Source organism: Falco rusticolus, chromosome 2, assembly GCF_015220075.1.
Source record: "Falco rusticolus isolate bFalRus1 chromosome 2, bFalRus1.pri, whole genome shotgun sequence".
Classification (NCBI taxonomy): Eukaryota; Metazoa; Chordata; class Aves; order Falconiformes; family Falconidae; genus Falco; species Falco rusticolus.
Window position 1 is genome coordinate 88,904,688 of NC_051188.1, and position 14,959 is coordinate 88,919,646.

The 14,959-nt window shown below is 38.8% G+C and overlaps 1 protein-coding gene across 4 annotated transcripts in view; it reads right to left on the reverse strand.

Moving 5' to 3' along the window:
• Positions 1-14,959, reverse strand: part of PDK3 (pyruvate dehydrogenase kinase 3) — a 56,323-nt gene that overhangs the window by 14,605 nt on the left and 26,759 nt on the right. For 3 of the 4 annotated variants that reach the window (XM_037377127.1, XM_037377125.1, XM_037377128.1), the window contains 3 exons: positions 11,464-11,535; positions 3,647-3,831; positions 1,448-1,537 (listed from right to left, as the gene is read on the reverse strand). In XM_037377127.1, the coding sequence (XP_037233024.1) occupies positions 1,448-1,537; positions 3,647-3,831; positions 11,464-11,535 (347 nt within the window). The remainder of the gene's footprint in view (positions 1-1,447; positions 1,538-3,646; positions 3,832-11,463; positions 11,536-14,959) is intronic. The other variant, XM_037377126.1, reaches the window with a different exon arrangement.

A 14,959-nucleotide genomic window follows, 5' to 3' on the forward strand; every position in this document is an offset into this window, starting at 1 on the left:
CCACCTCAGACAGTTCCAGACAAAACGCTTTGTGGAGCTGCTTGAGGTAAGAATTGGCTGTTTAAATAATTTCTTCAATATCTGAAGGACATACAGAGCTCGTGGCTGCCACATATGGTGCCAAAAATCACCATCTTAACTCTGACAAATATCTCAGAATGTTCCCTGTGAACCAGAATGTTTTGGAGCTAGCACCGTATACAGAATGTAAGATAACCCGTTCACCAATTCTACAAGGAAATGGCCTCAACCACCTTGACTCTAGACACTCCATCTTTAAGGACATTTTGTTTCTTTGAGAAACAATACTGTACACTGTTTGTGATGCCCTTGTTTTGTTAGCGATTACTTCTTCAGATGTGGAAGACCTATTTCAGCTACTGGCTCAAAAACTGGACTGAGAACCTTCTCACACTATGTGTTCCTCTGTCAAAGGCAGCAACTATGAATTTGATGATCAAGATAGATCAAACATTGGTATTAAAGGGAATATCTAAATAAACAACACAACTGTGATATATACAATGCATAGTCAAAGTGGAGTAAGATCAACCAAAAGAAAACTGCTGAAAAAAGGCCGCCTTAAGAGCTAGAAGCCAAGACTGCTTTGTAACAGTAAAAAGCACCTACAATACAAAGCAAGCTATCACACAGGTCAGAGTCTGGCATCAGAAAGGTCTCCCTCTTACTTCACCAAAGGGTGAGAGAAAGCCAAGGGGAGAAACACATCCTTCCCCTCTTGCAGCTGCACAACATCAGTAAAGGACAGAGCGTAGAACTGACTCCTACAGCAAGGCCTGTATTTGTAAAGAGACACACACAGAGCGTGAACCTTCAACGTACAAGTTCTTGAAGCAGCATTGTCTCAAGCCTACTTACTAACGTTCTGAAAGCGTATGAAAACTCACAACACTAAGCACACAGGATTTATTAAGCAAACAGGATTTCTAACACAGCTGTGGCAGATCATGATCAGATATGCATAGCAATGGGGAGTTTCACTGGAATATCAGTATTCTTGAGGACACTTTACTGCAAGGGCTAATTAAACAAATTGAAAAATTTTACTTACTCTCAATTTTCTTTAGTACCAGCATCAGATAAAAAAAAAGTACATGAGAAATCGTTTCTATGTATTTTAGGGCAGAAGAAAACTAAAGTTTAACAGAACACTTAGACACTTAATACTTAAAAGGACAGATTAAAGTTATTAAAAATTTCAGGTTTTTTTAGTTCTGTTAATATAACAGAAGTTTCTCTATTCTCATTAACACATAAGAAAGCCTCCACAAACCCATGACTTCACTGTAAGCAACTGCAGAACTACTTTTTTTATTTTATTAAATGAATTTAAATGTCCTTCAGTCTCTTGTATCTCAGTAACATATTTAGATATATTCTAAGTTGTGGGGTTTTTTTATCAACAGAAGAATTAACTTCATCTTACCTTTAACCACCTCTGCCACATTACAGTTAGGGTCAATACTTCCAATATGTTTGGGATGAGCAGGATTAATATCTCCACCAAAAAGAAGTGCTGAAAGGAAAAAGAAATGGCAGTAAATTGTGTATTACACTTGAGGCAGCCCAGAAAGTTTAAATATGATGGTATCTGAAACCTACTGGATAGTACATCATTTTGTAAAAAGATTCTCCAGGAAACTGTCAGAATCCTTGTTTAGGAAGACTACTTGCCTCCTTCCTCCTCTTCCCCCCCTTCCCCGCCCCCCCCCCCCCCCCCCTTTTTTTTTTGTATAGCTAGGACTATTAAAACAAATACTGGTGTGGGAGGGTTAAGGTGAAAACCTGCATTTCAAAGTGGACTATTAAAAATTAGATAAAACTAAACTGTAAAATGCTTCACTCATACCATTATGTCAGAACAGAAGCACTCACAACAATGAAAATGTTACAGTAAAAAGGACTGAGGAACTCTAAGACAGCATTAAAAGCCTTTTGCACTCACCTAACCTGCAATTTCACAGCTGGCACACAGGTCTCAACTCACTTTACTTTCTCCCTGACTCTCAGCAGTATACTCCCTGCTCTCGCCTTTGCACAAGGGTCTGCCACTCACCAGATCCTTCACAGAGAGTTTAGCTCTCAAAGAAGTAGAAAGGTTTTACACATTTTTGCAGAAGTGATTTTCTGCTGCTTTAGCAGGTTAGTCAGCCCTGATGTGAAACTGATGCAGTATGAGGTGAGCAAAAGTGAGGACCTGAAAGCTTTTCCTATTCCAGTCATGGCGAACTAATACACTGGCACACTGCACCTTGTAGAACTGCGCTGTAAGAAACAGTCTGTCGATAATGTATCAAACAAGAATGCAAACGACAAAACTCTGTTTCTTCATTCTGCTTTCCAATTGCCTTTTTCATCAGTGTTTCAAGATTAATATTTGCCATCATGGACAAATCACTAACATTGCTTAACACAGAGAACTTGTACAACATTAACTAAACTTTAAGCATCTACAGGCATTTTTAAATAATCAAATTGTCCACAGGAAAAGCCATTTCAGTTCAATGAGAAGTTTAAGATTTTAGAACTAGTGCAAGTTATGCTAGCACTTGGCCCACAACTTCTATTAGGACAATGTTTTTACTTATTGCTAGAACTCTTCTATGACAGCCTTTTAACTTAACTTGGTTTTACATCTGTCATTTGTCTGCCCAGGTACAAGTAAAGAATAAACTGCACATTTATCTCATTTTGTATGCTTTGCCACATTAAGAGTTTTGTGTCCACACAGCAAGGCATTTGTTAGTCACATAAAAGGTTACTGGAAAGACACACAACTCGTAGTAAAATACCTTACAGTACAGTACTCTAGCATCCGCATTCTCTGTAGCGTACTACAATTTCTAAGAGCTCATAAAAGCAGAATACTGGGCAGAGAATGAAGCTCTAGAGCTAAAAGGCACGGAATACACTAGATCACAGGACTGCCCTTAACTTTATACAGATAATTTTCTGCATGGTTGCACATACTGGTTAATAGGAACTGCAAGTAACTCCTTTCACTCTGTAATACGAATAAAAAAGTAAGTTTATTAGTAACAAGAAATTAAACAGATCTTAATGATAAAGGATGACTAGCATTCATTCATAAGCAGGGAATAAGTAGTAGACAAGAGATATAATTGAAAGCTTAATTTAGAAATACTCAACCTCTTTAGAAAGCAAGAAAGTCTAGAGAGCTTGCTGAAAAAAACAACAATAAAAATATGTAGTGCATAACCTATTCAGAATTTATCGTGTCCCTGCATTTCATTATGAAATAAATGTCAGCTCTACAAACTATCTTGCGAGATTTGTGAGCAGAAAGATACAGCTACTCTACTACCATCTAAAAATACTTCATGTATCACTACACAAGCTGTCTCTGCCAACAAAATTAAAAAGTGACAGCCATGCTGACAAAGCCTGACAATTCTAAAAGAAAGCATACTGGTGTTTCGGATTCATTTCTGATAGCTGCAAAGTACCAAATTAACCCGTTGCCAGTATATCTTTTACCATAATTAGCATAAAATATTAAGAATTAGCCATGAGTATGGGAAAAACCCCACAAAACAAAGCTATGGCTTCAGGTTTACAAGCAGTAACTAATGAGTTCTCAAAGATTAAAAAAGCAGTTACTTACTGTGTTGGTTAATAAGCATACGGAAAGAGATGCGGTTGGTGTAGAATCTATCTAGAAAATACTGGATGTTACTGCTAACAAATGGATCGAAGCCATATTTTTCCTTGTATTCAATCACCCCTTGCGCCATGGTTGGAACCACATCATTGTGTCTGTTCCTGACTTTAATTAAAACATCTAAAAAGCTGGAGGAAACAAAATTAGAAACATATTGTTAAAAGTGTAACTAAACTCAGTCTCTCACTTCTGTTTTCAACTGCCCATAGCATAACCATTTTATCTGTTTACTATCCCTCCCAGTCAACAAAGAATTATCAGAGGGAGAGGATAAAATATAGCAGTCCCTAAACAAACATATTTAAAGAAAAATATTTGGTCAATCTCTCATTTATGAGGTCTGTGAAACATTCAGGGCCTTCAATTAAGTTATCCCTCCCCAAAACATTCCTTTTAGAACAAAAAAAAAATTTCTTTTACTGCAATCATATGCATGATGGTAACTCTCATTCTCTGCAGGCAACAGTAGCTGGGAGACTGAAAAGGAAACTGAGGAAAACCAACCTGACTGCCCTTGATAATTTCCGGAGAAGTTTTACACTTCATACTTTCTTCCCAACACGTCAAGCCGTGCAGTGTAACTTTTGAATGTATTTCCTTTACTTGGCATCTATTCCGGTGAGTTTGACTATCAGGATGTGTTAATTATTAGGCGACTCCTGCTCAGTTTGCTCTCACACCGCTGGATGGCAGAGCACGTACAAGACTGCTCAGCCGGGATCCTCCCCGTGCCAGCTCGGCAGGCTTTGGGTATCACTGCCATTACTTTTAACAAGCATCTGTTAACAAGCACTTGCTTTGAACCAGCTTGGAGGATTTTCTTTTCGCCTGCCAAGGCAGCTCAAGAACCTAGGATCTTCAAAGTGCTCTCCCCCCCACCCCCCCATGCAAACTCATACGTACTTGAGATACTATTAATAGCTTTCTAAAGCCTAGACATGAAAAATCAGTACTACTCAACTCTGCTACATACTCTAACATTAAATTAATATTAGCACCTCAGTGATTACATAATCTTGATAAAAAAAGCACATAGTGAAATGCAGCTTTTCAAAAACAGCACAGCTGGGAGACTTGCTCATCTATGCCTGTATCTACAGTTCTACAGGTCCTTTTCAAAAAAGGATCAACAGCAACGCATTCTCAGATTCATAACAAATACTGAAAATAAATGTATTAATTATTTTTATCAAAAGTAGAATATACCAGCTAAGGAAGGAATCAGAATAGTTTGGTTGGAAGGGACCTTTAAAGGTCATCTAGTGAATCCTGCTGCAATAGCCAAGGGAAAAAATGTTAAGAACACCAAAAGTAAAAAATACTACCAATTAGTCAACCCATTTAAAGCAGACCCTCCCTTCCTTTTCATAATTACTTAGCCAAGACAATAATTTGAAAGTACACCATACCATTCTTAAGTGATATACTTAAAATCACTTCTCCCATTCTACACTGCCAATTCCAAAGGAACGTAGGATTAATTTTTAAGTTTTTTCATCATCCTCAGTCTAACCAGTTTTTGCCTGTGTGTTAACATTGTTAGAATAGTTCAATAGTCTTTCAACGCTATTTTGTTGCATAGAAAAGGAGAAGTTTTAACTGCTTAATTCCCCAATCTAAATACTCTAAAAGTACAGAATGACTGTTCTCTTACTGGTCTTGCTGACTGGACATCTTAAAATATACTTTAAAAGTTTGGAGACTTTTTATGTTTATGAAGTCTTGATTCTGGGTCATCTGTAACCACTGAGATATGTTAGTTTTTGAGACAAGACCAGTGCCTGGCTGTACTCATGTTGCTTCTTTGGCTCAGAGCAGGAAGACACTAGCTAAAAACAGAGCCGAGAAGCAACACTTACATCTGAAAAACAACTGACAACGCTCTCCACTAACTGCTTTTTGCTGACAGCTTCACCATTTGTTTTTTAATACCTTCGCTACCCACAATATATACAATATGGTGCCTACGTGCTCCACAAGGGCAAACTGTTCACCAACATCCCACTACCTAAGTGCTTCAATGCACAGAGCGTACTTAAGGGCAAACAAAGAACTAGAAGGTTTATCTGCTACAGACCAGCAAATCATAGCTGAAGCTGCGCGCAAATACACATAAAGGCATTCTTCATTGTTCCAGAGACACAACAAGCCTCCCCTTCCATCTTCAAAGATAAAACTGAGTTCACTCAGGTGTTTCCATCAAGCAGATGCTTCTAAAGGACCAAACACATGAAGTACATAGGCACATTTCAAAGCAGCAGGGGCAGAAATCAAAACACCTTTCCTTGATCTTATTACTCATTCCTTACCACCACCACCCCCCCCACACACACACCCCTGAAAGACACAAAGCTTTTACTGTTCTCAGACTGTGGGAGACCATACCAAGGAATTTTTTTAATGCCCATGGGATTAGCTGGATTGGGAGGGGAATACTCCAGAATAGCTCTGAAAATTTCATTTAGCAATGACTGTTTTTTCAAAATTCAGCATATCATCTTCAAAACCACAATGAACAAATAATGCAGTTGGTTTGACAGATGAGAATTATTAACATGAAGCTATTTTAGTCAAGTGAGCTTCAGTGGCTTCTGTATAACAAAAAAAATATTTAAGGCATTACCATTGCTACTAAATAAATTAAGTCTATAGGCTTCTGCAAAGACAACTAATGAATGTCACAACACAAGGTATAATTTAACTCCCTAATAATTGTATATATTATTCGAGTTTGATCTATCATCACAGTGCAAGAAAAGAAGTCGTAAGAAAGCCAATATAAAGACAAAGGGAATTTTTGCTATGACTTATTGATAGTATTATCTGAAAGAAGACAGACAAGAAAGTGTCAAGTAGACTGAAGAAAAAAATCCTTTTAAATGCAACAGACATTCAGTGTGTTTTTTTGATTGGCTGCTCTTTGTAAAAGCAGCACTAGCAGGTAGCCGAGAGTCACCAGACAAGACAGATACCAGTTCGCACTCTGAAAGATTTCTCTACTAGAAAGTGTAGCTACTTTTGAAGTGCAAAGTAACTGAAGCAGCATTTCACATTACTTGAAAGTAACTAAAGGGCACCTTCTTAATCAAATCTACTCCAATATTTATTTTAAATTGCTAACAGAATCATTATTTTAATCTTAGTGCTGCAGAAAAAGTTACTTCTTGTTTACTAAGTTTCTTGTGTGTGTTATCTCTAGACACACTGGCAGCTTACTACTTGTTGCTCAGTTCCAGGACACTCCCACACACACCCTCCCACAAGAGTGCCATGAAGAAAAAAATCGGCAAAGAAACTCACAGGTACAGGGGGGTGGCATAATTCTTCTTTGAAAGTACATGTGAGCAGCACGTTTTATAAACCCATCAATTTTTGAAAAACAACTTCTGCCTCTGTGTTTATCCAGATGCATACTGACATCACGGGAAATTTCCAACACTTCTGCCAGCTTACACCCTGTACTAAGTATGGACACCTTATCTTAACGCTCTGCAATCACACTGTTTGACAGAACTGTAGAAAGACTTCCACCTGACCACTCTGCAGCTTGAAGGGAGAGATTTGTGTTATCAAAAATGCAAAAGTAACCCGATCTTTTGCCATATGCACATACTACTGACAGTATCAGTAACATGGCACTGTTGTACTATGTTCTCATAAGGTCTGCTGACCAACAGGATGTAATAAAAAAACCTGAAAAACCTCTGAACCACTTCACCACAGAAACGTTAAGACCAAAAAGAAATCCCTTTAAAGGGATTTTGTCCCACATTCATAAAAAGGTAATACGAACATACATCTGTCCTCAAATTCATACACTAAGAGCAGAGAATAAGTCGGGCCACTGAAAAACACCAGCTGTAGTTTAGTCTCTGCACTGAACTCCTAACCACTCACCCTCCCTGTTCTGTTGGCACTGCTGCCTGTTACCATAGGCCATGTGGTGTAACAGTTTGGGGATCACAGGGCTGAAAGTGTCCTACTTTTCTACTAGATCAATTTCCCACTTCGCTTCACTGCATGGCTTCATGAACAGTTGTGCCAGTACATGGAAAACATCTATAATCCTGCAAGACTGATACATTAAATGGTTTCCTCGGAAAGCAAGCCCGAATTCCAAGAATACCAGAGCAGTTTCCCCAGACAAGCAAAGATATAACACAAATAGTCAGGGGACAGTTTTATGTTCAACTGATAAAGTTATTCCATCATTTTGGATAACAAATTGAAGAACTACCGCCAACAATGATATAGCACATCTGTGGATAACAAACCTCTTTAAAAAAACATTTTGGCTCCCCTTCTCTCTTGTGCTACTGTTACCTTGATTAGCCATAACAGAAACTGAAGTCTTTCTCAGCTGACAATAAGACCACCAAAGCACTCATTCAATTATGCAAAACCAACTGCTCACTAAGTCTTCATGTTTTTTGAGTGCTTGAGGTGGCCACCCCATTCAGCTCCAAACAAAAGTTGCTGGGTTGGTACTGGGACAGAAGTATGTCCATCCAGGCTAGTCTCACGTTTTGTGATACTAATGAAGCTAAAGGAAGAAGAGATGGGAGACATCATGAAACAGTTAAGTCATCTGATACCATACAGGGCATTAACAAGGATGGGCACTACAGACAACCAAAAGACACAAGACTGAGTCTTTTGTAATATGAAGTATATAATCTGTAATACTAGTATGCAATATGCACTCTTCTACTGTGTGCTCAATGTGGGAACGAGACAGCTGAGCAGAAGAGTTAAAGCAAGTTCCACGCACCTCTTCATATGCTACTGTATGCAAGATACTCAAAGAGATACACTACAGATGCTGGCAGGACAAGAAATGCTCTAGTTGAAAGGACCAGGCATACCTTAAAGAGTGAACTTCCAATGTCCTCTATACAAACCGATCTGGTTGAAGCAAAGTACTATTCTTATTCATGCATCCCTAACGACACTACCCACACAGTCCCAGACAATGGCTCAAATTCTGTATTAAACGATACATGCAATTACAAAAGAATAGAAGTGTTATGTAAACATAAATGAACTCAAACATGGGGGTTTTCCCACTGAAAAGTAGTTCATTAACTACTACAGTTCACAGTATTTCTCCTCTGACTGTAACGCATAAAGGTAGGATAGGGCTAGACAGCAGCAACATGGAATGCTGGTACAGGAGTTGAGAAATTTGTTAGATTTATCTGTGGGTTATTACAAGATAAATATGAACACAGCTAAGAGTATTTTTGAAAGACACAGCTTGCAAAGAATATTAAGAAAATAGCTAATTACAGCTCAATACCCAGCTAAATGCCATAGCCTTCAGAAAGTTAGAAATAGATGACATGCAAAGAGCAGGAAAGCAAGTCTGACTTTCTAATATTAGATAGCCCATCCAATACTGTCAAGAATAAATTTGTTCTTTAATCGGGTAACATCTCTTTAGTCTCTTCTCACAGGCCAACTCAGTAAAAAAGATGACTCTTACTATCGAAGTCCCTAGCTGGACTTCACCCCAGTAGGTAGCAAAAATTCTCAAAATCCTTATCACTGTATTATGTGTAATTAAGTACATATAATCGCAAGATTTCAAAGATTTTAACAGTTATACTGAATGAGTAAATATTTGGTTCATCATCAAGTATCTGGTGTAGCATACCAATATAAAGCATCTCAGTATTTCCAGTTGCCATGAAACAGTATCAAGAACATGTGTTTATCCATATGGCAGAATCAGGTAATTCATCTGATAATTACAAACAGACTCTAAAAACAGGTCTCCAAGAAAACCATTCATCAACCTTTCAAAAAACGTTCATATTATGATCCACCTTGAACCTCTGAAGTCCATAAAAAAGCTGAAATTCAGTTACCTAAGCAGAGAATATCCAAGATGGTACCAGAAGCTACATAACCACCTTGCCTCCACCTGCAGATCCAGTTACACTTGCCAGGCTCACTTAGATGTATAGGACAGTTTATGCCATCTCAAAAGGCAACAGACACCTAAGTTTCGGTAACTTAATCCCACCCAAAATGTTCTTCTAAGGCAAGCAGTAGGAAAACTCACTGCTGAACCGGTCAAACACAAATCCTTGTCCCATCAGCAAACAGGCTGTAAATACAGAATCACAAAATGTAACAGCTAGAGGTAGTCAAAAAGTTCATCTACTTTATCCACTGCAGAATAAGCATGCCTAGAGCATCACTAAAAGCCATCTATTCTTCAAAGCTTTTATGATGGGAAGCTGTAAAGCCTTCTGAAATTGTCTTTTTCAGTCTGTTCTCACTAATATTAGAATTTAATTTTTGCCCTGCGTGCAATCTCAACTTTAGTAACAATCAAGTCATTTTTTATTCTTTCACTTCTTCACATCATCCTTTATTACAAGGAACTTTTTTTTGGCACACTGACTTCCAGCATCTCCCACTAGAATCTTCTTGCCAGTCTAAACAAATGCCTTCAACATTATTCAGAGGTGAAACTATCCAAGTCTTTAATTCTTGTTGCTTTCACATCAATGCCGCCCACATGTGTTTTAATTTCTTAATAGGTAGTACCCAGAACTGAAGACAGTATTCCAGCTTAGGACTCATACTGAGAAAATAGTTACTCTCCCCTTGTTCAACAGCACTACAATTCACTCAGTCTGTAATCCTTACGGCTTCCTTCAACAGTTCTGCCACACAGAGAATTTGGTACTCACGCACTTGAGTTTCTCCTGTATGTGTTGCTTGATACTTAAAAACCAAGTATCTCAGATAACACGCCCACAACCAAAAGAGTGTAACATCTAAAATGCATTACCTAATAAAACCCTTACATTAACTGGTGTGTTAGGTTAAGTATCTGAAACTAACTGCAGACAAAACACGATGTTTGCACAGCACAGGCCACATCTTGAACAAGTAAGAGTATTTGTTGGGCTGCAAGATGTTTTATGGAACACTTCCTACAAAGGTCTCCTTGATCAGACAAGATTTGCAGAGCTTAAAAAGAAATTAAAGTTTAAAAGACAAGCTACCCTAAGAAAACTAATAAATGGAACAAAAAACCTGCAAGAAGTAATCTCCTGAAACAAAGCTGACTGCTATACAGTACAGGGTAACCACAGACCTCAGAGTGGGGGTGGGGAACAGTTTGGTTTGTTTTTAAGTCTGATGCATACATTGCACCTGTTGTTCTCTCATGGGGGGGAAGGGGTACTACTTTATGCATACAAATTTCAAGGAAACATTCTAATGACAATATGATTTGGTGGATGATGAAAATCGGGTACGTTTTCCTTTCTTCTCAAAACGTAAGTAATATTCAATTAGGTAGATGAACACCAATAACTGAAGTCCATTAAAAAAGCCTTTAGGTAAAAAAAATGACTGACACATTGAATGTTTTTAAACTGAAAAAATTCAAAGAATGCATTAATATACATTACACATCAGAGTACTAAGCTCAATGTATATACTAAAATGACATTTTAGCCATAAGTATTTAATACGCAAGTATATTCTCACATGCATGTTGTCTTAATACAGCCTTGGAAGAAGCATTTCATGACATTTCATAAACTATCAGACTATATATGTGCAAAAATATATTGTTAAGATGCACTCCGATTCCTATATTTTGCTCCAGATTACAGCTCTGGCCTTTGATGAACAAATTCTACCTTAAAAATAAGGTCACTGTTACCCTATAGTACAAACACACTTCTCTGAGACAGGTTATTTTCAAATGAACTGTCAGAAGAAAAATTACTCACTCATCGAGAACATGAGGATCCTCAGGACTTTTATTTTCATATTCTAAAAGCTCAAGGAAACTCTGCATGTACCTGAAATAAGCAAAAATTATGGAGTTAAAATACTTAAACCTAAATTACTTTTGAGGATTTTTTTTAAGATTAAGACTACAACCTTATTTTAAACAGAAGCATAGTACACAGATCTCTGCAAAGACTAAAATCAAGTGAGACACTGCAACGAAGGGAAAGAAAGCAACTACAATGTATGACATTGTGTTAAAAAGTATTATTTACAACCTTGCAGCCCACAGTTCAGGAAAACTGCTATATAAATCAAGCTGAAGTTAACAGGAACAAACCCCCTCCTCCTGTAGGTCTGTAATTTCAGGTAACTTAGTTCATTCCTAGATCTTGATTTCCTGGTCATCCACTTTGTACTGATGTCAGTTTGCTCCCACATTCGTCAGAGAGCAATCCAACCTTCCTTCCAAAATAAAGCCCCAGGGAACACTGCCCAAGAGCCATGATAACAAGGCTGCACCAAGCTGGTCCTACCACAGTACTCCAGAAGAGTACTCCCCTTCACACACTCCCACATCTCCTCACACTGTACCTCAGGCCACATGACAACCTTCCGTTCCATAAACACACCACTCTTGCACAACACAGCTCTCTCTAGTTCAGACATTTGGTAACGTGAGAGAGTAACTCAGGCTTAGAGCCACAGAGGTACCACACAGGACACACAGAAGATGTAAGGCGAAGCAGCACTCAGCAAGAGCGCAGCCAGCCTGCTCTGTAGGAAACTAGCCCAACACCAGCACAAATGCCACCACCGCACGTCACTGGGCCTGAGGACCAAGTAGTATCCCCCACAGCAGGTACATTTAGCATATAGACATAGCTTTACAGATTACAGAATTGTAATTCTTGAAGTAAATCACACAAAGTCTCACTCACACACACATAAAAGGTAGGGTTTGAATGTCACCAAAACGATCTGTCATTCTCCTCCCTTCTGGGCTCCCTTCACTCCTGGTTAAGCACTGCCATTTACACTATGATAAAATCAATGCTAATCAGATGTCTGTCAACAGCTACAACTCCCTGCAATGGTGAAAAAAAAACAACCAACCAACCTTTTTGGTACATGAAAGCAACTAATTGAAAGGCCTAACCAGCTAAAGCCAGCACAGGAGAGAAAAGATAACCAGAAAGCCTACCTAAGGAAAAAGCAAACCGAATACCCTGCCTCTCTCTCTGCAGTAGCAGCAATCCATTAGGTCAGCTCAACAGAACTGTCCATGCATAAGCTCAGTGCCTACGAGACTGAAGCTTGGGCAACTCCACATAACAACAAAAACTCTTTGGTAGCAGTTCTGTGTTAAGATCAGCTTAAGCAGGCTATTAAACTTCACCCTACATCTTCCAACTACAGCAAAACTTCAGACAGCACTGCTGTCTGCATGACTCCCTCCAGAACCACATGCTGCTACTCCACCCCCCATTTCAATTGCAGCCATCACAGGTCACTGTGACATTTCTCCAGGGAGACTGACATTTTCAACATGGTTAGCACAGTAACACTAGCTTCTGTCTCTCTGTATGTTTTTGCCCTCCTGCAGCCCTCAGGAATGACTACAGAAATCCCCCAAATGTTTGCCAGTTCCAAGTTTGGGAAGTAGCTGATGTCTCCAGTACTACTTATTTTAAAACACATTCTTTTACACTGCTAAGAGACAGTAGTAGTTTAGAACAACCATCACACCATGCTTCCAAGAATTCAAGAAATAGCCTATGGTCACTTCAGGAACAGGCAGTAACTTAAGGAGCCACAGTTCACTATCCACTGAAGATGAGTTCCTGAAAAGTGCAACATCTAACAGTTAAGATACTGAAGCAGTTCTAACCATGCAGGGACAGTACACACAACATGGAGGATAGCAAGGCAGACAAAGAATCATCAGGACCGTCAGCTGGAGCAGGAACGAAGTTTCTAAAAGAGCAAATGAAAAGTAATCTCCTTTGAGGATGTGTCCTTGCACACAGTCCCCTTTTATTAATTCTCACTGGAAAAAGCTGCCTTATTCTCTGAACAGAATCATTTAAGCTGAGAAAGATCTCTTGAAATCATCTAGTCCAACCTCCTCCCTGCTCAAGCCGGGTCAGCTAGAGCAGGCTGTCCAGGACCGTGTCCATTTGTTGAACATCTCTACAAATGGATATTCCACAGCCTCTCTGGGCAACCTTCTTGTGGTGTTTGATCACTCTCACTGTAAAGAAGTTTTTTCTTACATTCAGATAGAATTTCATGTGCTTTAATTTGTATTCATTGCCTTTTGTCCTGTCACTGAGCACTGCTAAAAAGTCTGGCTCCCTCACATTCATTCTCTCCCATCAGACATTTATACACACTGTTAATATCTGCTCCCTGCCAGCCAAGCCTTCTCTTCTTCAGATTGAGCAGTCCAGACAGCTTGCTGGATATCTCTATGGAGATATTCAGCACACTCAAACACTTCCCATATGAAAGATGCTTCAATAAACCTGTGTCGTGAAACAGCTTCTCTCGTGGCAGTCAGAGGAAGTTAACAGGAAGCTGCTCACACCTATCTCTCATCATATAATATTATGAAAGTCCTGTTTCTGAAGATCCAGGACAACCACCACACTTGAGAAGCAACACAGCAGGTGCTTTTTACTACAGACCTCCTACCAAAAATCTCTTAACATTAGCAGTTCCGTGCTGATGCTGAGTATAAAACTGCAATGAGTATTTCTGGTACTGAAGGTAGTCAATGCCTGATTTTTGTGCTGTGCAGATTTCATTGGTTGCCTACCATGACTGGTATGCTGTACTGAGATTTGTACTCTGTTAGTTTATTGGGACATTAATCCTAAGACTGCGACCCCTAGAATCAAACATCACAAACTCCTGTGTTGAAGGATCAGCACTTTACCACTCAAGTATCAGGCAGGGGCAAGCCAAGTGTTTCACTCATCTAATGCTGGAATAAATTGTGCAGAAAACTGTCTCAGTCAGAAAAAGACTAAAGCAGCTCTCAACCAGAAAAAAACTGCCAAACCTTCAGCACGACCAGCAGGTGGAAAAACTTCTGAGGCCATTATGCTGCAGGTTTAATATAGCACCAATGAGGAAGAGAGATTTTCTGAAACAAAGGACAATTACACAAACTAAATGCTCTAAGGAAATTTACAGAAGTAATTTATCTTGATTTGTGGTGATGAAGAAACTACAGAAACAGGTAATGCTTTTCTTTTAGTTACCAACAATATTTAGATGTCTCCTCCTGATTCTAAAATAAATTGACATCAGAAGCCAAGTTCATTAGCACAAACATTGTACCCAGCAAGTTAGAGGGACCAGCTCAGAGAAACAATTAACTTCAAATCTAAGTCACTGAAATTTCTTCCATCACTTTTTCTATTTTTTCCAATCCCTTTGACTAAATGAAGCTAGAAAAAAGTAACCTTATATCAAACAAATCTAACC